The sequence below is a fragment of the Stigmatopora argus genome, chromosome 1, assembly GCF_051989625.1.
Source record: "Stigmatopora argus isolate UIUO_Sarg chromosome 1, RoL_Sarg_1.0, whole genome shotgun sequence".
NCBI classification, from domain to species: domain Eukaryota; kingdom Metazoa; phylum Chordata; class Actinopteri; order Syngnathiformes; family Syngnathidae; genus Stigmatopora; species Stigmatopora argus.
This window is the reverse complement of record NC_135387.1, coordinates 20,480,503-20,508,158: the sequence shown is the minus strand read 5'-3', so window position 1 is coordinate 20,508,158 and position 27,656 is coordinate 20,480,503. Positions and strand designations below refer to the sequence as shown.

The following is a 27,656-nucleotide window of genomic DNA, read 5'->3' as shown; positions in this document are numbered from 1 at the left end:
TAGGATAAAGAGAAACCTCCACAATTTTACAATTGTGTCAATGTAGCTTTAGGGTAACAAGAAACATCAGTCTCCATATCTTTCCAAATGAATGTAAGGGTGCTGAGCCCTTCATATTGCAAGATTCCTGACCAATCAGAAATTCAATAGCAAGGTTTGTGCCGCCCTTGTGCCCCAGAGAGATCAAATGTTGAACACCAGCAACAATTTATTGTTGGTACTGTTACGGTCATGGACAGTAATCTGATTAAGACGATCCAGCAGCGTGTGTCATGTTCTCGGTGGCTTTAAATACGCCTCAGTGGCTGATGAATCACACCTGGTAGCACTTGAGGCATTAGGGGCAGGGCCTCTGATTGGATGACAGGCACAACCAGCCACCAGTCTGGTCTGGGGTCTGACAGGTACATACAAACAAGATTGGAGCAGCTGTCCGGGACAAATGTTAAAGTAAGTTTAAATATCTGCAATATATGCTGCTAATTAGTGAAGAGGTTTCTGATTGTCATCTTTTTAATGATGCATATTTTTTATATTAATTGGTTGAAGATTACTGAAAGATTGGAGTCAATTCTGAAAGACCACTAGTCTGCACAGTGGTACATACAAGCACTCAGTAGGTACTAGATTTTTTCTACCGGCTTTAGTGTAGCATAGTTGAGTTGTGCTTGATTGCCTATCAGGATGGGCCATCAAAATGTAGCAAAGAAGCAATTCAAAATTCATGTTTACTTTCAGAAAGAGCTCAAGCGAGCATTTGCTACAGTATTTTAATCTGAGCCTCCAGGTGCCAAACGTAGTAATCCCAAAGAGGAGCAAGGTCAAAGATAAAGCAACAGTCATTCAAATACCTTTGCTGGAGGTAATTCACTTCAGTCAACATAATTGTAGGAAAATGGGTTACTGCTAACTATCTGCCGAGATGATTTGGGATTTTATGGTTTGGTATTTTCATCAGAATGCTGGAAACTCATAAAGTGGTTGTACATGTAATTTCTCCTTACAATAAGACATTATATATATTTGTTGTAGCAGTTTTACAGAACCATTCCAACACAAGCACCAGAACATTGGTCGGATGTCTTTTTTTTGCCTCGATACCACAGGACCCTAGTACTTATACTAATACTATTTTTTTCGTGCTGATTCCCAAGTGTATACCTAGATGTGTGATTATTAGTGTCAGTGAATGTGTTAATATTCATATGCTGTGCTTCTTTTACTAATCATCCCAACACATATAATCTTAATATTGTTCAAATCCCATGATGTGACTGAAGTATATTCATTTTTAAGCTTTTTTTTTAACTAGCCTGACCGTTGCATACCAAATATGAATGAAATACCAACCAATGCAAGTAATGTTTACTGCCAGTTCTGGCACACTGATAAACGGGGGTGGGGAGGAAAAAGTCCCCCACAACAATCACAGAGCGGAGTCAACCTCATTCTGCCTGATATCCTCCTCTGTGACACCTTCTCCCACAGGGTATTGTGACATCCAGAGGACACGTCCAAGCAACTCTTATCAGTTTCTGTGACACACAAACACACACACACGTACCACATACACACAGAGGAGGCGAATGAGCCATTATCAAGTCTAAACTTTCGGCCAGTTTTACAATGTAAAAGTCCTACGTGACTTATTTGGCACCCAACCGTCCCATAAATGAATGAGCCATTTCCAATTTTTGACAATCTACTTTCTACAATGCAAAACCACTGAGAATTTGATGCATGAAGGAATAACAATGTTGGCCCCCTTAATCCAAGCATTAATCAAAATTCAATTCGTTTGATTGGATTAGGAAGGAAAAACCTTGATGAAGCTGTGGTGACACAACAGAGGGGACTGTGTGGCAATTAAAAGATTGCCAGTTTGATCCATCAGAGACGACAAGTGTCAAAGCATCTTGAAGCTGCATACTGAACCCACTAATTGCTTCTCGTGCAGTGTCATTAGTGTCTGAATTAGATGTACTGACATTGCAATCATTGTCACTGCATGCACGCTTATATGTGGAAAAAAGCCTCAGTAGTGGTGTCGAATTTAAATCAACACCAATGAATCCAGCCAACAATATCAATTGTAAATTAAGCCACGTAATACAGACAGTTTTAGCTCCAGTAGCTTGCAGGAGATATCACCGAATTGTTTAATGTTGGCAAAAAGAGTGGGCATGCCATTAATGTGAATGGCCAAATCACCAGATATACTGTATAAGTCATGCTCAGTAAATGTTGACTGTAAGTCTTTGAATAATAAATTTCCCAAATTCATTCCTTTAACAATTATATCCAGCGCTTTCCATTAAACTACCGTCTTTCATCACTGCAGAATGAATCTAGATATGGTAATATATTCAAGCATACAGTTAACATATACTTCGTAGGGTTTACTATCACCGTAAATTTTCCTTGACCTTCCTTGGTATCATCTTGTGTCCTTTATATAGTTTGTAGAAAACTGCAAGCCAAACTTATTTTGCTGTCCTTGCTGTCTATTCACAACATGTTTCTTCTTGCTATTCTTCCATGAAGTTTTGTGTAGTACACAACTAATGGCTGTCCTATGGACAGAATCTCCCACTTGAGCTGTCAATGTCTACATTTTATCCAGAGGCAGCATCTCTGATCAGCCTGCCGCCCCTCATGTTCAATATTTAAAAATAGGTGGAAGACCTAGGTACATTTTCAGATATGTCACTGTCTTTCCATTTCCAGATTATAGTTTGATAAATTCTCGGTGAGATGTTCAGACGCTGAGAAATCTGGGAAATGTCGAACATGACCCATTCTGCCAGGGTACACGGTAGATTGGTCGCCGGTCTTTTGGTCGCCCGGAAGGTAAGTGATAATTACCATTTAAATCGTTGCTCAAATTCCCTAAATACAAACTGCGAATTACTATTTAGTCATACTTAATGCCCTAGTAATTATTAGGCTAAAGAAAAGCTCAAAATTTCCCGGTCTTTTATTGTTTTTTGTTGGAGAACATGTTAAGACCCTGACGGACGTAGCTTCTTAAAGGGACAACGCATGTACATACAAACTCTTATACACTCGCACGTCGGCTCAGTGAAACTGCTCATGGCCATTGTTGGCTTTTATTGATGCGTAGACCATGTTGTTTTACCTTGTTTTGTCACCGGTCTTTTGGTCGCCGGTCTTTTGGTCGCCCGTTGTCGCGGTCGGGGCGACCAAAAGACCGCGACCAAAAGAGCGGCGACCAAAAGACGGCGACCAAAAGACCGGCGACCAATCGACCCCACACGCCTGCCAGTTGTGAATTCACCTGCATCTATACAGCTGCATTGATCATGTTCCCACATGCATTGTAGTAATGTGAAGTAAGGTTTATGTGAGTCAAGCAGCTGGGGGAAGCAGATATTACAAGGTGCCCCATGGGTAGGCAGAAGGCCGATGCACCATTGCTTCTTGTCCCAGTTGCTTCCACCGACAGGCTGGGTTAGGTTGTTGAGCAGAGAGGCTTGGTGCTGACAGGGCCAGCCGGCAAACCTGCTAAACTGTGATGCTGATTAATACTGAGGGAAGTGCAGTACTGTCCGCTAAGGAGACATTGGCTAAGTTCATTGGAATTCTGTGGCTGTTCTGTTACCAGTCTGAGAAAATTACAGACTAGTGAGTACTCTCCAAAAAATGTTCTTTCTCATTCATTCGATTAGTTACTTGGAAAGTCACGATTGTGTAATGTGGGAATGAAGTTCAAAATTCAGATTTACTGGCTCTTTGCATGGAAATGGACGACAGAATATTTTTATTTAGTAATTACTGTACCTCAAACAGCAACTGTAGACATACAGTATTTTGTTAACTACTAAACATTTCAACACCACGAAAAGCTTTAAACTATGGTAAACCCATTATAATGCCCACAATATCCACCCATTCATATTTGTGGACCAAAGAAAGTCTTCAGAGCATTTGACTCCGTGATTCAGTACATCCCAATTTGGGGTCAGCGGTCCTCAATTTCCACTATTATCTGTGTTTTTTGGTGGTTTGTTTTCCCTCTTGAGATGCCAGAATTTCTTGAAAGCTTTCTCGTAAACAAACTTCTCCTATGCTCCGGGTTTTTGCCCCGAGGATCACCAAAGCTGTGGACATGAAAGTATGACAATAAGTTTTATTAAATATCAGAATATTTAAGACTATTTTTGCCTACGCAAATGAACAAAGCCCCATTTTTACAGAAGCAGATACATTTTATTCCCCTCAGAAAAGAGTTAAGTCAACCACAACACTGGGACAAAGAATTAATGTGTTTTTCATGTTTGATGCCTGCATCGTTCCTGCCCACCTATCCAGACTGCTGAGTCCAGGTGGTGGGGTTGGTCACAAGGCAATTCCTTCTTCATGCAAACATGTTTTTTACCTACCTTCCATGAACAGAGCAGTCAGGTTTTGACACATCCTAAAATCCATTATGAGTAGCTGGCAGCTGCTGGCGAGACAAGCACTTAATGAAGTAAACCATGATCATAGACTTTTTTATGGAACTGTGAGTGACCTAAAAAAAGTAATTGGCTAATTCTTCTTGATTTTTGTCCACAGATGTTGCCTAATACCGGAAAAGAAAGGCAAGAAGAGATGAGCTAATCAAAGTAGGTGAGGTTTCGTGCACCTGTTTTCATGGTCATTGAGCTGTGCATCACGTTCAGCGGTTATTTAACACTCCTGCATATGCCATCAGCAGTGGCATGTGCTGCTGTTTATAGTTATAATCCAGTGAGCATTTAAATTCAAGGACACGTCTCCCTCTTCTACTTAAACCCCTACTATCATCTTTACTGGCCTCCATTTTTCATTGATCCAAAATGGAGAACGTAAATAGTCATTTGGGCGTTGTTACCTTTTATCAATACTGTGAAACGTCCCGAAGAGGATTCTATAATTTTCTCGTTCATACATTGATGCAACCCTTAAGACCCCCTATCACGTAGGGCGGCTACTTTACTGAATCCGATAACTTGGACTTCGCTGAGCCACAAACAATGGTCTTTTCTTTGTAAGATACACAAAAAAGTGAAAGAAAATGGTTTTAATTCCATTTCACTGTTGGCCAGAATACTACTGTGCTAATACCAACTGAAGTCTCAAACGCACAATTGTTCTATTGGAAAATGATTCATGTGTTTTGTAAGCAATTGGAAAAACAATTAAGCCTCTAAGCTGTTTCCGTCCGACCAAGGAAGGAGCTTATTAATTGTCCATTCTGTTGTTTTAATGTGGATATTGTTGAATATTCACAAACAAAGTATAGTTTTCATTAGTTTTGGTAATTGCTTCATAAATGTACAGTGATTTTATTATTGGTTTCCAGTTATTTCAATAACCAGTGTCAGTGTTTTCCAAATATTTTTATCTGTAATTCTTTTCTATACAACCTCAAATTTTGTATCACGAGCATCAGTTAACTTGTAAACAGGTTGACAAAATGCAAAAGCAGCACATTTTTAGTGCATTGTCATGTCATAATAATATGCTTTCTCAACAAAGTGTCAAATAAATCAGTATGACATTCTTCATTCCATTCAGGCCACCAGCACATTAATGTCAGCATTCTGAGCTAAAAGGTGAACTTGTAATAACTACTACGTGAACGTTTATGAGTTCATATGTTGGTGAAAAAATATACATCCTTCAGACTTGTAGCTGTGATGTATTGCCACCAGAAAGAAGTGCTTAATCTTGATAATGCCACCCGTGTATGCAGCCATGACGAAATGTAACAGCGTGGCCTTCATATGAGGAACAAATCTCCCTCACTGTCTCATTGTGTTTCTCTTTATTCCCTGCGCTGTCACTCTCCATGGTGCTTTTCTATCTCCTTCATTACATTTAAAGAATCTCTCCAAGGACAATATGATGAAAATGAAAATCCCAAGGTGACTTATTCTTAACAAATGCACTACAGAGAACATTTTAAAATTCATTAAAAGATGCCGTCATAACTTAGTTTATTTAGCTCTCAGTCATCCTATATACGTACTCCGAGACAGTCTGGATTATGATGGATCCGAAGGTCATTATTCAGTTCTCAGAACAGTCCAACTCTATCTCAGATCTAATGAAAGTTTTAAATGGTAAATGTGTGTATGCATGCAAGAAAATGAGGCTGTGCTAATCTCCTTGAGAAAATTGCAGTGCTTTATTTACTCCAATCACATTAGCTTTGCAGCTTATCACTACAGATAGAGGCCACTGACCTTAGCAATGTCTATGCATCCTAATCATGAATTTAACAGCATCTTAATTAACATACATCAAAATATACTGTAATCTATACCCACAGGACTCCACAAACAAGGGATGAACGAGATTAAATCGATGTTGGATACCATCATATCAAAAAGGATATACAGTGTGATAAATGTTTTTTGTGTGTGGCTTTTTACGGAGTTTATCAACAAAGGTACAGGTGTCAAGGGATAAAATGATCTCTGCCAGTTCTAAAGTGGTTTTTATAGGCAAGTGTGTAGTGGAACAAATTAGACAACATTGCAGTGAGAGATATCTAAAATGTTGCTTCTCTTTAGTAACTAACAACGGAAGTAAACGGAGCTGGGAAAATTTTCAAAGGGACTTGGAAACATCAAACTCCCTTTTTGTTATTTCAAAGCAATGAATAAAATGAATCAAAATGTAACCAACAAGAATAACCATTAATTACTCTCTCCCCCTACAATTAGTCCACAAAGGGCAGTGTGTGTTTTTAGTTTGACCAACCAATGCGACATCTTTTCATCAATCGAATGTCTTAATTTTATAATCAGTCGATTGCAGATCCACAGACATTTTCAATAATAAGATTTTTTTGTCCATTATTAATACAACAAGGATTCCTAAGTACATAAATATGCCATGAGAATTTTTTGTATCTTGATTAGCCTGACAACTTCTCTATTTACTATGAATGCAGCTTTGCTGGTGTAGTGGTTCAGTCGCCTGACTTTGGTGTGGGCAGCGTGGGAGCAATTCCCACTCGGTGGTGGTTTGACTGTGCGTGCGAATGGTTGTCTGTCTGTGTCGGCCCTATGACTTACTGACGACCAGTTTGCTGAGTTTCCCTGAAGTCAACTGGGATAGGCTCCAGCAACTCATGACCTTGACAAGGATATGCGGTGTTGAAAATGAATGAATGTATCTTTGTTCATCTGTCTTTCCCAAAGACATATGGAGAGGGTCAGAAGACAAAATGAAACACTTTAGTGATACTGACCTCCTTGCATTAAACTAATTATGCTCACATTTAGAATTTAGCATGTTGTAAATAATTTTGTGAGGAAATTAAGAAATCGCTACTTCTCTTTAAAAAAAATTGACAATACTGTTTGTCAGGGTGTTACAACTGATTGGGAAAGACTGCAATACGTATAACATGGATTCTCTGCCAAAGACAATACATTCTGAGAGGCTGATTGGTTGGCAGAACATTCACCTGAACAAGCAATCCTGCCCCTTTGTTTAAGACCAATACATAAAAGCGACAAGCAAATGACTCTGGCATGATAAATGAAGAAACTAAAATGGGGTTTAAAAAAAACATCGTTAGAAAAACAAACATTTTCCACCCAGTGAAATACCACTTTCATGCTGCTGATCTTTGTCTGTGTCATTTCATTGTCTTGTTCTCAGTTTTTCTTCCAGCACCCAATATTTAAGGACTCCTAATTAATTAATTCCTGATACATACATACGTTTTTTTAAGTTAATTTTGAATGTGTACAGTATTTCTGCTTTCTGAACCAAAACATTCACATCAAATAAGAAGTTGGTTTTGTATTTATTTACAATATTATACACAATTTCTACACAATTCTTTAGATGTATTTTGTATATTCTTCATTCTCATTTGCACTCTGGTGAAAAGTTAGTCCTTATAATCTTTAGTTTCTAGGCCCAAAAATCTAAATTGTGTTAATAATTAAGTGTTAGAGGATTTAGTGATGGAGAGTCTGAGAGAATATACAATGTGCACGCATGGCCAGGAAATATCAATAAGGGTCAAAGACGTATGTCAACCAAGATGCTAAGCCCTATCATCTAATTACCTCTAAAAGGTTAACCACTGCCCCATACATAGTGCTATTGATTTCGCTCATTGCCAATAATGACTTTATGCCTACTGCTGCTGAGTGGTCAGTTTAGCTCCGTACATACTCAAACAGAACCCCTAAACTTTTCATTACACCAGGGGATCTCCAAACTATTCCACAACGGGCTGCAGGATTTCTTTCCAACCACAATAGCCCGACAAAGTAGTTGTTCAACTTTTTTTCATTTAATCAAAAGGAAGAGTTGGCTAGCTGACGCAGTGGCCTCGATGCAAAAAAACTCCCACATTTCATTTTCATGAAAATGAATGACTAAATGGCTTGTACAGTGTATATAGAGGGCGGCACGGTTGAGAGTGGTTAGCATTTCTTCATCACAGTTCCGAGATTGAGTGTTGGGTAAGTTTTCTCCAGGTGTTCTGGTTTCTTCCTGAATCCCAAACACATGCATGGTAGGCTGGTTGAACTCTCTAAATAGTCCTTGGGTAACAGTGTGACCCTACATTGAGTCCTGTAGGACTTTGGAATTGCTTATAGATTAAACACTTTGAAAGCAGTAACGTTAACCAACTAAATCTGCCCAGTAATTTAAAGAGAGGCCAGGAAGAACCACAACACTTAATGATCACAAATCACTAGGCAGGTGGCAGCATTTGAGTTGTTTTCATTTCAATTTGGAATTTGAAAACGATTATATTACGTAACTAATCTGGTAAAATACGCTCTCCTGGGGCAGCAAACTTCAAGTTTGTTCCTTGCTTTATTGAATTCCTGTAATGAGTATTTTGAATAGAATAATTACCACCTCTTAGGAGATCTCATTGATGTATGCAGAATTATGCAAACACAGATTCAACACTTCCCATACTTGCCAATATATGTTTACTCCATTGAACGGGCAATTGTCATCTTTGAAATTTCATGAATACCAAGGTTTGTTGAGGATCAGATTGTGCCAAAGACAACGTCTTTACACATGTTGGCTGTTAAAATAGCTGGAGGAATAAAATTGTATTCATCGATGCTATCAGTGCATTACCAAATGAAATATTATTTGGCGCTGCGCTGGTTTGTTTTGGAGAAAAGCATGGTAGTTCTCCTCCCACTGTGGTAAAGGAAGCAAATCACACAGAACATTTAACTTTTTTTTTTAACTCGGTTTTTCCTTATCTGCAATGATTTTTTTTTTTAGACAGGCACCAACTTAACCCCAGTGCAATTTAAAACTGTTGTGTTTGAAGACTGCCAGGGTCATGTATTCATTCAAATTCTGTATGTAATAGACAGTTTGTAGATTACAAATAGTTTATGTTCACATTGCTAACATTGATGTTGTTAGCCTCTGGCTTTTCTATTTGAATTACATCTTTGGGGGATGTGATGCAGGTCAATATTTTGATCCTGATTGCACTACAATTGCTGGTCATGCATGCATTATTTAGAAATAGTAAGACGTGGCTAACTATTTTAATGTTTTGTGATTCATGCAGAAAGTATAACTTCCATTAAATAACTGGGAAAAAAACGTTCAAAGCATCTGAGACATCTTGCAATTTTGTACTTGTCATCCAAAACAGCATGTTAAAGTCGACAGCATGATCAGTTGTTTTTTATGTTTGCATCTAAGAAGGGAACCAATGCTAATGAATGCCTGTCTAAATTCTCAACGCAGAAGGAACACTCAAAACTCATGATACAGGCCTGATGGTAAACAGGAACAAGGGCTGCACAGCCATATTTTCCCACAAATGAAAGTGCTTATTTCATTCATAGTAATAGGCTGTCAACATGCCCGTAAATTGCAGTATTAAATTCCTGCATTACTCAGCCAGCAAACCATTGGAAAGGGATCATTTGAACTGGCTCATCTCGGCATGAGCCTAAAATGATTCATATTCCGGTCAAAATTTAAGTGAACATTTTTTCAGCTGTAAATGACACAAGGCGGTGGCTAAAGTATACGTTCAGTGTAATTTGACTAGCTAGTTTTTCACCTTTGATCCATGTCGAGAACAATGAAGTAAATGGGTTGAAGTATTTGATATCAATTTGCTGTTCTCAAAATTTAGCTATTGCCGTATTTTTCATACTATAAGTCACACCTGAGTATAAGACTGCATCCAAAGAATGCACAATGAGGAGGAAGAAAACATACATAAGTCACCTCTTGGAATGAAAAAAAACCATTTAAGTTGCACCTGAGTAATATGGAGAGTCAGGAGGCTGTAGGGATAGTAATTTGTTATTCATTTTATTTCATTCTGATGGAGTTCTCCTGAGAGCTTCCTCAATAAAATCTGCTGCTTCTTTAAGCAGCTACAGGCACGTTTTTGATAGTGATGTGGCAAAATGTTCTCAGGCTATGAGGCTTTTCTCAAGTAATGGGAGGTGCGCTTCATTTGGCCAAAACCCAGAAAGGATGATGCGTGAAGTAAAATTTTAAACCACGTCCATACTAAATGGCTGGAAAGCTTAAATGCGTCAAATAACTCTTTCGACCATCACTAGTTTTTGACAATGGTATGCTTTGCTCAGACAAAACATGAATTGTGTCAAGAGAAAGGCTTACTACCACCGCCACAATGACGACGATAATATTTTTTGTCTTCTTTGTTTCCTTTTTTACAGAAAAACTATTTTTCTGACTGCATTGACTCCTAAATGCAAACATGTTGCCTCTAGGTTAGGCCCTCAGTCTGTAATAGCACACACATGCTTCTTTATTTTACCAAATTGAACAGGTTTCAAATTGGCAGCTTATTCATGGCAGTCTTGGCAATTTGCTGGCCCAGATGGACATTTCCCACTTCAGTTTGAGTCCAACTTTATGTCTTTGTCACTTTGTTGACTCCCTAGACTTTGGCGTGTTTATCTGTGCCTCTGCAGAGCACCTAGGTAGCACACCTGAATGCAACAGTCCTGTGATAGACCGTGGGGTGAGGACACCTTTTTTTCTGTCCTCAGTGGACTGGCAGCTATTAAGGACTGAATCTAAACCCCTTTATGCACTTTAAGTTAATGAAGTAATCAAATACATAAAATTAATGAATATTTAAAAAGGACTGAGAACTAAAACCTATTTACTCCAACCTCTTGCCCTTAAGTAAATGACGTATCACAACATTCGTCCATACATACAAACATATTCCTTAACCTACTAATACATTAATTCATTACCGCGTGCAGTCCCACTTCCATATCTACATCTGCTTCACTATACTTATACAAAACAAACACCTGTCACAAAAAGACTAGTCCAATTCACCAAAACAAGGAATAAACAGAAACAAATAGAAATAACCAAAATAATTTACAACACGAATAACACAATTGCCCCAACAAACCTAGTGATTGGCCATTCCTACCTCATCCTTATATATACATTCATATAGTCATATTTTTTAAATAATAGCCCATGGTTTCAAATCCACACTAAAGCTATTCTTTAGACTCACACAGAAGGAAAAAAACCTTTTACTTGTCGAACAAAACCTGCGTTCTTAGAAGCCACAATGGCTCCATAGGTTCTAACACTCTTTATGGTTTTAAACAACTGCTGAGTGTTCTGTGGTAGTCAATTATTTCTTGCTTTGAACATTTGGAGAATGACAGGGAACTTGAGTAATTAATGGGTTTGTTTTATCCTGATAAGTAGCTCTGTAAATGTGACTTCTATAGAGCATTCAATGAATATAGCGAGAGTTTATAGCTGATAATGGACAAATAAGGAAACAATAGCCAACAGTATAGTGTGGAATAACACATTTGTTCCTTATCATTGCACTGTTTCTTGATATTTTGCTCTCTATACATTATATATGGTTTCCAACTAATTGTGTCATTGATAATTACTTCCCCATTCAAATTTTTCTTCCATGAAGTCTATAAATGTCTATGCCCTCTTCTTCTTCTTTCCAAATAACAGTATTTTTGTCTCCCTGATATGTAATGATAATATATTGCTGTGAAACCATATTTTAAATGTGTTCATTTCTGTTGTCCGTTCCTCTTGTAATTGAACTATGTATTTCTCAATGTGTAAAATATTGTCATCAGCGAATAACACAAAACGCAGTAGCTTGGAAACCTCATACACATCATTTGAATATAAAATATATTGAGGCCTAGTACTGGCCCCTGGGGGACACCACAAACAATAGCCAAATATGATGAGAAAACCTTACCAAATGTATTCGGCTCTTGCACATCATAGTTTTGATTCTTGGACTTCTGTTACACCATGTTTGCTAATATAACATAATGTTTTCTGTCAGGACTTGGTTACCTTGAAGACCTAAGAGTGAATCTGAATGTTTTTTCAGGTGAATGATTGCCGATTTGGATCTCTCTTTGCACCTGTGTCAACTCACAACCTTTCACAGAATCTGAATGCAAGAAGCATAGGACCACATCCATTTGGCCCTTTAAGGTACCAATGAATGCATTTTATGGACGTGTTATAGGAGATGCACGCGAAGATAAGGCGACCGAAAACACCCCCATCCCTCTCCCAACACACACACGCATACGCACGCACGCGCACGCACACCCACACACATGCACACACACGCACGCACACACATGCACACACACACGCACACACATGCACACACACGCACACACATGCACACACGCACGCACACGCGCACACACGCGCACACACGTGTACACGTATGCACGCACACACATGCACGAACACGCACACACATGCACTGCATACACGCACGCACACACATGCACGCACACGCATGCACGCACACACACGCGCACACGTGCACAAACACACATGCACACGCACACACATGCATGCGCACACGCACACACATGCACGCACATGCACGTACACACAAAACTCACGTTACGGCATGCTTGATCAGAGACCGAAGGAGTGGAGTTAGACCGCCCCTAACGGTTGCAAAATGGCATTGCAAAACTTAGTTCCCAAATACATACTGGAACGTATAGTAAGGGAATTTAATCAACACACTTCAGCTTTCTGTCTGATACTATTGCAGCTACCCTTAAGTTGTCCTCTTATCCAACTCAGCATTTTAGTGATTTAAGTGATAATGACATAGAATATGACTGCCTCCCTGCCAACCAAACATTCGCTTAACTGGGAATACTGATGAACCTCAAAACATGTCTTTATTCATTCATTCATTTTCTGCGGGGGTGCTGGAGGCAAAAGGTAAAAAGGTGATTTCATGCATTAGCGAGGACCACCTCAATTGAGAAAACTGTAAAAACCTTTACATTAGGGAATGTGACTGGACGGCAAACATTAGAACTTGACTAGAACTACATCCATTTATGCAGACAAGCCAAGGATTAAGGCCAGCATGACCTTCCATAACACCTCAGTGGTTTCATAGAGTGCGCATACTTATTGATGCAGAAATTCATGCATAAAGAGCTGCAAGTATTGACTGCATATGAATGAAGGGAAGTCTTTTCTGCAGGCAAAATGTCTTGGAAAATTAGTGTCCAGTAAATGTATTCAATAAATTAGTTTCACTTTTAAATTATAAAAAAATACTGGCAAGGACTATTAAATTATTGACATGTACTATATTTTCTTCAATGGGGCATTGTTAAGTGATCATCTGAGAAAATATTTCTGTTATGAAAAGAAAGACTCAATAAATGCAAACTCTTCACAGGATTTATCTAATGTTTTTATTTCCAAATTGCTTGAAGCAAATGTATAAAACCATTTAAAACCACATAAAAAGAAAAAGCAATTCATTGGCGCCAACTTTGATTAGAGATTCACATTTAAATCTCCCAAAGTCACAATTCCAGTCTGTATTTAAGCACAGCGTGACGATGGGAATCTTGCCTAGTGATACAAATAAACATGAAACATCTCATCTGGGACAAGACACATACTACATTATAGCAAATTAATAAACATGGAGGAATTATTTGTTTGTTTTACAAAGTCTATTTTTCCAAAGAGCTGGCAGATGCATAGTGGCACTTACAAAATTTGATTTGATTAATCAAAGGTGCAAACCAAATAAGAGATAAGGAAAAAAATATAGATAAATAGATTACAAAGTGACAAGATTTCACATTCACCTGACACAAAATCCACTTTCGATTAACCAGTCAGTATAAAAGGGAAACTGTGCTCTTGTTTCTTTACATTCAGAGTCACAAAAAAAAAATTCTCCCAAAGGTCTGTCCACCATCAATCTGGACACTGAAGACAATTTGGCATTCAAGTAAGGAAAAATCCTTTTCACAGAAATATTCTTGCCTACAGTGATCTCTAGTGCAGTTTTTTTGTTGCATTAAAACAACACCACCAGTAGATATAACACATGCGTAAACACGGGGGCAAAAAATGAAGTGCATGTGACAGCCTTTTCCGACTCGCTCCGCGAAATATGTGCATTTTACAAAAGTTCGGCCTCATCGTCTTCATTCTCTGAACCTGAGGGACCCTGACGGACTTCTTCATACCACTTGTTGGTTAGTGTCTTCATCTGGATCCTTCCATGCATCAGGTCCTTGTGAATACATGTTAGAAGTTAGCACACCATTTGTATATCGGAAAAAAAATCTTAACTCTTTCAGTGCCAATGCCAATGATGGAAGTCGAATCATGTCAGAGAATCAATTAAAATCTAATGAGAGCTAACCAAAATGAATATTGTGCAGAATGCCCAAGTGTGTGTAAACAAAACATATCTTAATGAGACCAGTATTACTTTTGCACTGTCACTTCTTTTTAGCTGAATGATGTGTACACTCAGGCTCAAAGAAATCCCTCATGAATCCCTATGCAGAGAACTTTAATTGGCTTAAAGGATCGCTAGCAAAGTGATAAAACAGTCTCCCATGTGACCGAGGATATCTGTCTCTCTCGTCATCTCCTACCTCCTGAGTTAGCCTCCGGGTGAAGAATGGGTTAAGATACTTAGCATCAAGCCACATGAAGCCCTTCAGATCCCGTCTTTGGTATATGTGAGCCTCATACTCCTCCTCTGTCAGCTCTGATAGATGCTCCGACTCAACAGTATTTCCCTGGTGGCAGCGAGAAGAGGGTAAGGGGACCAGAGCAGAGGCTGTTAGATAAATAGAAAGAAGCTAGGCAGACTAGGTGGCCAGAGGGGGAAAATGATGAAAGGAAGATGGTAGTGTCATGAGGAAAAAAAAGGCAGAAACTGATGATTACACACCATATTAGTGAATGGGAGACAAGATGGTGCGAATGAGATTTTAAAGGTAAGGAAAAATGTGAGATAACCAGATGTTGGAATCCAACGTACGTTCACGTTAGAACATTCAATAAGAAAACGCAGCATAGGAAAAATATAAGCTATACACAAACTACATCTATGACTTGAAACAGTTACATTACAGGAAGCTGATTCATTAACAATGTAAGGGTTTATATGTGATGCAACTGTATGATTCACTATAATGAGTAGTGCATTGTTTTAATCTTGTGCCCTGCACAATCTATTTTCTCTAACCAGATGAACCAGATAGTCTGATGGCAGAAGATGAAGAGAATCCCACACACATGTATCAATGCAGTGTGTGTGCATAAATGTAGGTTACCATTTTCTCTGTCTTGCTCAGATTGATGTCCTTTTTGTTTTTTCGCCGCGACTGGCTATCTTCAATGTCCATGATGCGGATGAGTGGCATGGTTCCGCCCCCGAGGAGGAGGATAGTAAAGAGGACGATGATGATGGTGGTGGTGCCAATAAGTTGCCGCTTCTCAATGGGCTCCAGGCCAAGATGCAGGCTCAAAGCATAGGGAATAGCGCCTCTCAATCCTTTTAAACCAATTACAAAGTGCATTTTGTTTTTACTTGTTCTCCAATAACTACATTAGTTTAATGATTTTAACATTAAAGTAGGAAAACTACGCACAAAAAGAGAAGTAGCAAACGCTTCTCACTGTAGACAAAAAAACACTATCTGTGGCTGGCCAGCAACAACTTATTTGTGCAACGGATTTTAGACTTGTGACACAGTTCATTTAAAGGCTAGCTGTATCAGCCAGTTCCCACATGACCTCCAGATTCAATGGTTTCAAGCCTTGTTAACGGTTACAAATCTTCAAAGGCCTTCATAAGAACAGAAGCTGTATCTGATATGAATACACAATGACAGGCGGTGGTCTAATTGCGCACTTCAAGTTGTTCTCCTCAATATAAAATAACTTCCCCCTCTTCTTTTCAAAACAAATGTTGACTTGTCTCATCTCACCACTAAACCACATGATGAACATCATCTTGGGGGTGATCTTGTGGTCTCGGCAGAAATTGAGCAGAAAAGACAAGGGGAAGATGTTGATTGCACGGCCCAGAAGAACCAGGATCTAGAAAACAGCAAATCGTCAGTCTCCTGGTAGTAGCATAAACCACCGACACAAATGTCAAGATTAGAAAACCACTTACGATGCACCAAATAACAAAAGATATTTCAAACTTGTGAGGGAAGCTGAAAATGGATAAACCAAGAAAGGCAAACACGCATGTCTCTGAGGAGAAAAAGAAAACAATGTTAATGACCCTAACTGTGATTAGTGACGGAGAAATGATGGCTATTTTGTGGGAGTTAACTGACCACACATAAAGGCCACTGTGCGCAGCGTCTGTTGCATGAGGATCTGGGTTACAGGAGACAGGTTGTGATGGGTGTAATGAGACATTACGATTCCCGCAAACAGGATGGACATAATTCCTGTGGATAGAGAGTGGCCAAGGTTCACATGGGGTATTATAGCAAACACATTGTCAATCGGCCTTCAATGTGGACTTACCAGACAGTTTAATACCCTCTGCCAGGCCATAGGGAAGGTATGCAAAGATAATCATCATGCCGAATTCCAGTGAGGGAGTCTTCCTCAAGTCAAAATGTTTTAGGAACTGGGGTGCAAGTTAAGTAGGCTCAACGATATGTCTTGAAAATTGATGTTCACGTTGCCAGCTTAAAAATATACCCACATTATTTGGATACAAGAGCAGAGATGAGTCCTGTGAGCGTCCCCAAGGCAGCTGAACCAAAGAACATTTGGAGGAAATAACCCACTGCTTGCAAAAATGTCTCCCAGCCTGTTACCTTACTTGTGTCTGAGCGTGAAAAGAAACCCTCTGCAGTGCTGCAAAGGCAATAGACAAAACAAATTCAGGGCGAAGACTAGCAATACCTTCCAATGACAGTAGAGGGCAGTCACACTCCATCTCGAATCGAAAACGGTGCTTTTGGATTGCAGAAGACAAACCCCAAATCTTGATTTAGCAAATCAACTGTATCATGTCAGGCTTTTAGTAATGGCTTACTGGAACCGGTGGAATTTAGTAGATATAAACACAGATAAAATCCTACTTCTTACTCAACTCAAATACAGTAAAGCTTTCAAATACAACAAGGCAATGAAGATTACAACTTGCTAAGGTTAGTGTTAAGCAATTGATATGTTACTCTGATTAGAACACAAGTAAACAGAACTTGATGATATTTCAGTCATACTCTGTAATATTGATCTTGCTTGTATGTGTGCATGTTCTCTTTAATGGGAAAAATATTGTCATCAACTTTTCGACATAGAGAAATACAGCAACAAATATTCTACGATGTGAAACGGATGTGTTATTTCACATGCAACTGTATAACTTCAGTAATCACTTTGTCTGAGCCTTTTTTTTACAGTTCCGATAGTTGGCAAAGTATTTCACATTGCGCATAAGCGAATAGTGTGTCAAAGATTCCAAGAAAGATCTGGGGGAAAAAAGGGTCTTACTTTGTAAGGACGATAGAGACAGCGTCATTAAGGATGCTCTCACCGAACACCAACATGTTCAGGACCGGGTCTACGTTGAGTGCATTAAAGATGGCTATGGTAGCAACAGGGTCCACAGCGGAGATGAGTGAGCCAAATGCGAAACTAAAGAAAGAAAAGGTCATTTTAGCCACACACCTTCATTGACTAAATAACGTACATCCAATAAAAATGAGTACTTTATGAAAAGGAGACCATCTACCTATATAAGACTCAAGTATACCAAGGAAAACAAATACTAGTTCATATCTAGTATTAAATCACATGAACTGGGAAGAAATGTAATTAAGGGATGGAAATGTTAAAAATGTAAAAGTTTCACCTATCTGTCATGGTCATCTTGTAGATCACATCTGCCTGAGGGGGGAGCAAAAATTGCAACACAGAGAAATGAAAGGCTCATCATCTATACAACATAAAGGACAATGATCACTGTGCGCAAAGTATACTGAGGAAATGCATCCCAATTATGAGACATCCTCGTGTTCAATGAGAAATCACAGCCTCATCACATCTTACCTGACCAAGGAAGTAAATGCCTCCGCCAACTATGAAGGCTGAGATAGCGGTTCCAATCACAGCAAAAAGGGTGATGGAGCCAATGTTCTGGAAGAAGTTACCCTAAACACAAAAAGAGGGACATTTTTTTAAAGTATCCCTATAATTGGCATGAAAGGGAATGCACAAGGTACGTAATTAACCAAGTCAATTAAGTACAGCTTTTACATTACTTAAACACAGTCCTTTTTCTATTGTACAGTACCTTATGTAAAGAGTATCCTGATTCAAAGATAATGGGTGGCAGGAGCAAAAGGAAGAACATATTGGGTCGGAACATTTCCTCCTCCTATTTAAACACAAAAAGAAGAAAGGTCAGAATCAATCAAGTAAGGCTGGGTGATCTTGCAAAAAAAAACTGAACTTTTTCCCCCAATTCTTCCAATCTTAATTGTTCTAGTCAAACTTGCTTTTTTGATCCATGAAATATGCAACGTTGGATCACCAAAGCTAATCTCAATTTTAATTTTTTGATCAACTAGCCTAATGTCAAGTTATAAAACCAGAACAAAAGTGCAACAGTTAAACTTTTAGTGACTAAGTAAACACTATACAGGGTTACCCAATGACCAAAATCCATCACTTTAGAGAAATTTAACATGCAAATAAGCAGGAACATCACTAAATTGAAAAGGAGCTTAATCGTCTCATCTCATCTCATTTTATGAACCGCTTTATCCTCACTAGGGTCGCAGGGGTGCTGGAGCCTATCCCAGCTGTCTCCGGGCCAGAGGCGGACACCCTGAATCGGTGGCCGGCCAATCGCAGGAGCGAAATCATACAGAACATTTTAGGAAGTCAGTTCAGTTCACTTTACTGGTTTATTTCCGAACATTTGTCTGTACAAACACACACTGGTATTTCCAAACACACAGTGATTTTTCCAAATGACGGTTTTGCCTCAAATCAATCCATGCAATGAAACTCATGCTTCTTGTTTATACTAAATCCACCACAAATATTTCCTAAATCATTACACTCGTGGTAATGATTATCAGCCAAGTGTATATTTGGCAGCAAACAGGGCGACAGGAAGCAAGAAGCCAAGCTTGAATTGCAAGGAACAGTCATTTATCTGATAGAGTATGCATGTAAGGATGTTGGTTCTGGATGATGAGCGCGCACACACACACACAAAGGCACGCACACCATCCCCACACACGCAGCCTTGAACACACCACAGTGAATGCCTATTCATTCATGCATGCATTCGAACAGGAACCACAGACTCAAACACACATGCTGTAAAGAGACATAAATTCTCCCTAAAGAATAATCTACACACACACATACACCCCCACACGAAAACCCAATTTTCAGACCTTAACTTTTTTATTATTTAGAATGAAACCATTGATTGTCATATCCCAGCTAAATGGGCCAGCCTCCTAGGTCAAGCGTAGGCATGATGTGCCCATGCATTGCTCTCTGCTTGTCAGTGAGCCTGCGCACGATAAATCGTGTGTTCTTGCATGAACAAGTTTACCGTATTGGCACAATGAACACAGAAGCGTACGACAAACTGGAAAGGCACTGTAATGTTCATACATCATTCGGCCATGCATTAAATTCACTTAAGGTGGGTGTACTGTAAAAATAAGCTGTAAATTGAGCAAGGAGGAGCTGACCAACAAACAGAACATCCATAAATTCCTTTTAGTCCAAAGTTCAACTCAATAAACTGCATGCATTAGGAGCAAAAGAAGGAACAATCTATTTATGGGTGGTGGCTGACCGGACATTCTTATCACTTTTCTGTCAGAAAGATCGAAAACGGCCCCTCCATATTTAGTCCATCTAGTCAACAATCTCGCCCTTTGTGTTTAGGCAGCGGTCTCGACAGCTTGTTCGAGCTACCGTGCCCTAATGACCCCACGAGCAGATGGAGGCGAACACAGTCTACAGTCATCCGCTCCAGGCAGAGGCACTAGTGAAAAACAGGGATGGAAAGCTGACGCTTTTTGCTGAAGGCAACCAATAACTCTAGTTTTTGATACTTAAGTGAAACACACGTACTATGTCATGATTGAATGCAAAGGGAATTTTTTTTTTTTTTAAATAATGCATTTTCAGGCATCCCAAGTTCCCAAAACTAATTTCCGGGAGTTTACAATTTAAGTTTACCCTCGTTCACCAAGTCGAAAAACTGACCCCCACCATGCCCCAAATATACACACTTAAAACTTAATTTTGCCAACTTTTATTATAAGTAAATTATAAATAATGTAATAAGTGATGAATTTTTGTATTAACACATTAATTAAGAGGTACTTTTTATTTATTGACTTGCATTTTGTAGTATTTTATTTACAGAAATAAAATGCAGTTGATGGCACGTTAAACAAAGCCTTACTCAACATGTTTTCAAAACATTAAGTTCACCATGGGCAATGCTGAAGTCAACAAATTCACACCTTGTCAGTCATCATTCTTCACCTGAACTAGACAAGGGTATTTTTTTAGTATATTCTGCTTTAAAGGGAGTTTTTGATTTTCATTTCTTACTGGAGGATATTTTCCCCTGCCATCTCGTGAACTGCCCTGACTGAGACGGTGCAATCTAATTGAAGTACTAGGCCATTTGACACATGATGCACGCTTTATTTTGCCTGCCCGCTCTCACTCGCATTGTCCCTATATCTACAAATTGGTCGCCTCAAATCACGTTTGAAGGATATAGTGTCCTCTCCCAGCCATCCTAGTCTTTTTTATTTTTTGCCCTTTCTGAACAGAGCAGAGAACTGTAACTATTATGATATGATCCCGACGACGTCAGCTGTCGGATCACACTCTTCGTGGCTGTAAACAATTATTGGGCCAGCTCTGGTCATCTAGCGTGCACTCATCCTTTCCTTTCCAAGACACGCTACGACTTCATGACGCCATATCTTGAAATCTGACACTTTGACTGTCGGGAACGACCAACAAATCCTACAGTCTGAGTCAGACATTAAGCAGTCAGGCAGGTTCAAATGAGAGAATGGAAATCTAATAAGTTATTCAGTATTTCATGAGAATGAAATTGCCTTTGTTTATTTGTTTATGTATTACTTTATTTTGGGGCCTGATGGCAAAAAATATAAAATACAAATGGGGAGATGAGTAGTGAGTGAGTGAGTGAAAAACATTTTTTTCAAGATAGGCATTGAGCACTTTAATTCCAGGACAAAAATAGTGGGCGCGCTGGTTTGGCAAGCACTTTGTATGCTCTCATCTTGAAAAACAGTTTGCAGAATTGGCTTTTATAAAGTTAAGGCTGTAAAGAGGAGGTCTTATTTCTACTTCGGAGAAAGGCTTCTGTTATGAAATGGTGATTTATATTTTTTAGCATATTAAACTAGCCTGACATCACACACGGGTGCATATCAAGTTTGGCTGTAAAAAAAGTGGGATAAGGAGCAATTATTTAACTACAATTTTTTTCCCACAATGAATTTATATGATTAAAGTAAATGCCAGGTTCAATTTCCCGAGCAAAAAAATGCAAATAGCTGGCTTGTTAATGACAACTTGACCATCTTCACATGATAGAGAAATAAATGAAAAAAATAGAATAAACAATTCAGTTTAGTTGCAAATGAGCAGAAGAGACGATTGTTCCAAATGAATTTTAAAAAAAAGATATCTTAATGTGCAGCCAGCATTTCTTATTTTTTTCCCATTTGATCACTTATTCAGGACTAAAGCCACTAAAGTTTTTCGACTCGACCATTTAAAACTGGGTCAAGTGAAGAGATCGCATAACATTGAGAGAATGAATGATGGAGAAACAGATTACCGTTTTCCACAATTTCTTTCAAATTCTTGAAAGAATAGCCATTCAGAATGTTTTGTAATTTAGAGCCGTACCAGAACTTTGTCCTTTGGTGAAACTGAAAGGTCAAAAATTAATATTTATATTTTGGAAAGAAGATAGTGTGTGTCATGCATGCAGAGTAGTTTTTCTATCATACATGCATGCATGAATGCACACATTAAAAGGTCTTGTCAAAATAAAAGGTATTACTAATATATTATTCAGTTCGGCCAAACAAAACTGTGTTGTTAACAAGACTGCCATATTTGAATTTACAGACCAAAAAACAATCCTCACTGTAAGCCTGTCTGCTGGCTGTGTTTAAAACCAATGCCTGCTTTAGGGCAGTAATAGTGTATTTGTGCACAATGACAGTCCAGCTCATGCCAATGTCTTTGCAGTCAGTATGGCTAAATTGGCGCTATTTGCCAAAGCAGGATGTATTTGCGTAAACAGGAGGGCAAAAAAACAATATGGGCAATAGTGGCAGACACATTGGCAGCTATGGTACAAAGCGCACAGCCAGGGAGATGTACAAAAATAATTGCTTTAGGAGCCCACTTCAAGTGGTGAGGAGGGGGGTGGGGTTTCGGTCAAAAGGGCGCTGGCAAGTGGGCCACGATGTGGGCACCACTGCACTACATTTTCTTAGACGTAAAAGAAGGTGTGAATTATTTCGAACTAGATTTGCCTGAACAAAAAAAAAATCTGCATTGTGTATGCGCGTTTGTGTAATTTAATGTATCTTATATGCAAATGTAAAAACTGATGCTAGAGTTACTAGTCATGTTTTATTTTTTTCAAGACCATAATGCGATTGAATGTAATCACAATTAAAACAAAAGATTTTTGTTTCACAATTTGCTTGACTGTTGGTGGTAGGGAGACAATTGTTAAGAGGTTTGTGGGAAAGTGGAACAGAAGCAGTTTGCGGGAAGTAGTCATGTTAGGATTTAACACATTTATGTTCTTGTGGGAATATCTCACAATATTGCACGAATGCAGCTGTGTCCGTCCATGCATTCTAGTTAAGAGCCCTCACAATTTCCTCTTTCTTTTTGCCACAGTCATTCTTAGCCCAAACCCAACTGTTAGAAACTGACCTGAGAAGTTTGTGTTGCCTTGACGCATTTGCATTGCAACTACCGGTGGTGAAATTTCTAGGTATGGTTTGGTGGGAAAGCTAAATGAGAGCAGATTGTGGGTGGAAGACAAGAGCCAAGCATGCAATGGCAGGTTGTGGTTGCCTTGGGCGTCTGTACACCATTGCTGGTTTGTGGAGCGACACACAAAGCTTGATAGATTAGTAACACGGGCCAATTTTGGAGCTAGTGTCTGAACCACCATTTATAAACAGAATTGTGTAAAAATAAATCGAATCAAGGGAACACAGTTTGGGTTGAATACAATGATGAAACAAGGTCCACTTTTTTAAATATTTTAACTTTGCTACAAAAAGAATGTAATGTGAAATAGTTTGACTGAAAGCATGATTAGGTAGGATAGGTATATCCTGTTATTTAAGGCTGTCTCTAAAACGTACAAGAAAATGTACATGCAACATGACCTGGGTACTTCAGTATTTACTGTCTTTAAAAAACTATGCAGTGGATCAAAATAAGTGATGTTCCTGCACAAAAAAGACGTACGCAGTGGTAACAATTTTAGAGGTTCAGAACACAGGATCCCGAGGAGGGAATGTGCCCTTAGGGCTCATATTACTGAGGTCAATGACTACATAGAAACCCGAGGGGCCCAAGGTAGGACAAAAACAAAACAATGAATCCCTGTGTATACAAAATACACCTGCCCCCTCCCCTCTTTTAAATGCATTTCTCTCTGGTTCATTCATTCATTCCCTCTTTTACCCAATGGCGAAGAATGAGGAATGTTAATTGAAAGCTGCAAGCTCTAGAAGAACAACAAGAGGGGGTACAGTCAGAGCTCCAAGAGTTTGAATGCGCGCCAAACAGTGCGAGCGGGTCAAACAAGGGGAGAGTTATGATTCCTGAAAAACATGCAGGCTAGGGAAAAAAGGACCAAAAAGTTAGGGGAGGAAAAAACATGCAAATGAAAACACATACAGATACAAAACCAAATAAAAAAATGTCATGCTGTACCTTCCAGTTGGCCAGTTCCTGGAACTCAATGATCTTAATAAATCCCCCCATTAGAATCCCTACATGGAAGAGAGACATGAAAACAAAAATTAAAAGAGAAAACAGGCTGTTTATTTGAACATGTGTTTGCAGGCACGACTGCAGTGTTTATTTAACACTACAACGTTTTTACAAAGGATATGCCTTTTTGCAAGTACTAGTGACAACATATTAAGTACTTGTAAGTATTGCACATTACCTCAGACAAGAAAAAAATTGACAAGAAACTAGGAAATAACCTGAATGCAACTTTGGAATCATCATACCAATTTTTGCTATACATAATGAGCATAAAACTGACTTTGGTTCTCATTCCAACCTATGGGAGACACAAAGACACTAAAAGAGTGAGAAAAGAAAGAGGAAGATAACGGGCTAGCCAAAAGTGTAAGCAGCAAACTAGAGTTAAAGGCAGGTTAGATGAATGAGGATGGTGTGAAGGAAGGCAGACAATACGTGGATGGTAAAGCGGAGATAAGGACGGAAAAGTAGTGTCTGCTTGATTTGTTAGCACATTGTTATCTCCACTTGGCAGAGTCTTGCTGTAAACATGCCGACGTCGCAATGCAATCAGGGAGTGGGGTACGTGAGGAAATGACTTCTGCGGTCAAGACATGTGCGACAAAATATCAGGAAGTGCAACTTAATCTCAACTCAATACAATAGTTTAAAATGGGCCACTAGACTTTGAAGTCGTAACTACCCAGATTTGACGTCACATGATTCATTTTGCTATTGGGCATATTCTAAAACATAGTTACTGTATTTACTCGCATATAAGCCGCGTTGTTTTATTTCTTCCTTCAGAAAGTAATTATTTGAATGAAGGGTTACATTAAGTCAAGACAGTTGTCACAATATACAAGGGCCATGGTGTTTGTCAGATGTAGATAAGGTGATACTAGTTACCAAAGAAGGAAACTCACCAAGGAACACAACAGCAACACTTTCCGGAAGAAAATGTAACTTGAACTTGATAAGCAGATGAACCAAGATAATACAGATACCTGTAGTAACAAAGGAGTGCATAGAGAACAGAATGACTCATGGCTTTCTTATCATCATGTGAAAAAATATTGAGTACAACACAGAACAAATATTTGTCGATTAGCCAATTGGTACCAGATATTTTCAAATTTGCCATTTGATCAACTACCATGGTTGCTTCTGGGGTATTACAAAATGGTGAATAATGAAAAAAAGTTGTGAAGCCACAATAATAGCTACAATTTACTCATGCTGGATTAAAATTGATCAGCAGTTGCTTTCATAGATATTAATCCTAAAAAGTGTTTCATGATCCAGCAGTACCTAAAATGACCACAAGAGGCTGTCTTCAAAAATGATCAATCCTCCTTAGGGCAGCCACCATTATGAAATGTGTGATTTGACCATCAAAATAAACCCGATTTGATTTATGGACTTCCAATGAGGTAAGATATGATGTCACACTTAGCGTATGGTTATTAGAAACACCTTGATGTATGTAGGATTTTGAATTTTCTTATTTAAGGAACATTGATATCATCGGTTAAAAATCAGAATTTTGAAACATTCACTCTTGACTGTCTAACTAATACCCTGACTTGCTTCAAGAGCTCTTCAAATGGTTTGTGGATTTTTTTTATTCCGTTAAGTCAGAGTGCTAAATTATTTTGAGTTTGTAGAAGTGTAATCTTAGAGATGTAAGCAGAATGGATTTTATACTGACAACAGAAAAGTAAGTGGTGTATGTCGGGTTGCAAAAGCATGTATACATTGTGGCAAATGTATAATTACTGATAAATGATACGAATGTGAAAAAGAACCTGATCAGTGCAAGACAATCAACAATGTGATTTAAGTATGCAGTTGTTTTGAATTACAAAAAAAAAAACTTGAAGAGGTTCAATCATAATTCACATAGAATTAGTCCTCTTTGCCCTACATGTGGGATGTGGTCAGCAAAATCTTGTCCGATCTAGGGGTTGTTTGTGGGCACAATAAAAATTCATTCATTCATCTTCCATACCGCGCATCCTCGAAAGGGTTGCGGGGGTTGCTGGAGCCTAACCCAGCTGTATTCGGGCAAAAGGCAGACTACACCCTAGACTGTTCGCCAGTTAGTCGTAAGGCACACACAGACACAAACGACCATCCGCACTCCAAATCATACCGCCACCAGCGGGAATTGAGCCCACGCCTGCCTGCACCGAAGTCAGGCGAGTGAACTTCTACACCACGAAACGGCTTACAATAGTAATGAACACAATAAAAGGCAACCAACCTACCAATAACCAGAAGGCTGAAAAATATGGTCAAGCCATTTGACTGCTCTTCTTCTTGTGCCTGGACCCCCGTTTGAACTGGCAGAATGGCCTTGGGATTTGGCGGTGCAGCTGTTGTTGGTTTGGTAGATGACGTGGACTGGATGGAAACATTTGTGTGGGGCTTTGTGTCGTTAGTCTTGCTACAAGTAGAAGAAGAGCAGAAAGTGTGCAATAGTCAGAACAGGGTTACTTTTTAGAACAAACAAACAAAGAAAAAACGATCGTATACTTAAATATTATTTGGTCTCTTGGCCATTTTGGCCAGCAAGCATGCTGCTGAGGTAAAACGAGTGATGACTGTGAATCCCACATTTGTATGTTTGTTGTTGTTGTTGTTCTATATGTGCCTTGGTGCATGACAGTCATATGTTTGTAAATTATAAATCTCCAGCCCATGGTTTCAGTTGCATTTATTTGTGTACCTTTTATATATTAAATATTTATATTTTTACATCTTCAACCTGTTTTAACACATTTTCCCAGATGCATTTTTATAACGTCGATCCATTAATTTACCAACTGTCAGTGACAACGTGTTACCTACAGCATTTGAGCACAAGAAAACCATGATCACAAACTTAGACAAATATAAATATCAGCTCTAACCTGACTGCCGCTATGTCTGCAGGTTGGTAGAGTAAATCGCGTGAATCTTCAAATTCATGTTTGATCAATAAAAGATGGTTTTCCAAAGGAGAATAATCCTTCCGTACAGTGTCCGACCCTTCGTCATCTTTCTCTTTCACTTCCAAACTCTCTCCCTTCTCAGTTCGCTCTGACACACACGGGTAAAGAAACAACACGAAAAATAAGAATACAACGTAAAACCTAGCGCTTGTCATTATTGTCAACATTAGATTATACAAGAAAACCTATATTTGCCCTGAGAAATGACTAGTAAATCCATGTCAATAGCGCCATGTATATTTTCGTGGGAGATTCCAC

The 27,656-nt window shown here is 38.9% G+C and overlaps 1 protein-coding gene and 1 long non-coding RNA gene across 2 annotated transcripts; one reads left to right on the top strand and one right to left on the bottom strand.

The window, feature by feature from the left end:
- Positions 1–327: 327 nt before the first annotated feature.
- Positions 328–17,657, top strand: LOC144079787 (uncharacterized). Its single transcript, XR_013301843.1, has 4 exons — positions 328–450; positions 4,579–4,628; positions 12,404–12,510; positions 15,572–17,657. It is a non-coding gene; the product is annotated as an uncharacterized LOC144079787 (long non-coding RNA).
- Positions 13,738–27,656, bottom strand: slc9a8 (solute carrier family 9 member 8). Its single transcript, XM_077608310.1, has 16 exons — positions 27,318–27,656; positions 26,673–26,851; positions 25,329–25,409; positions 24,364–24,422; positions 18,653–18,736; positions 18,409–18,510; positions 18,212–18,246; positions 17,851–17,994; positions 17,067–17,208; positions 16,870–16,975; positions 16,674–16,790; positions 16,505–16,587; positions 16,314–16,425; positions 15,657–15,877; positions 14,970–15,116; positions 13,738–14,599 (listed from the first exon to the last, which is right to left on the bottom strand). The coding sequence occupies exons 1-16, from the start codon at positions 27,563–27,565 to the stop codon at positions 14,486–14,488; spliced, it is 1,974 nt and encodes a 657-aa protein (XP_077464436.1). The 5' UTR covers positions 27,566–27,656; the 3' UTR covers positions 13,738–14,485.

What these genes read in the sequence shown, in the direction of transcription:
- slc9a8 (XM_077608310.1), bottom strand. Translation starts at nt 27,565, where the DNA reads ATGTTGACAATAATGACAAGCGCTAGGTTTTACGTTGTATTCTTATTT. An exon ending in CAGGATACTCTTTACATAAG is followed by an intron (nt 18,511 to 18,652) that starts GTACTGTACAAT and finishes TTTTGTGTTTAG; the next exon opens with GGTAACTTCTTCCAGAACAT. An exon ending in CACAGTGGCCTTTATGTGTG is followed by an intron (nt 16,588 to 16,673) that starts GTCAGTTAACTC and finishes TTTTCTCCTCAG; the next exon opens with AGACATGCGTGTTTGCCTTT.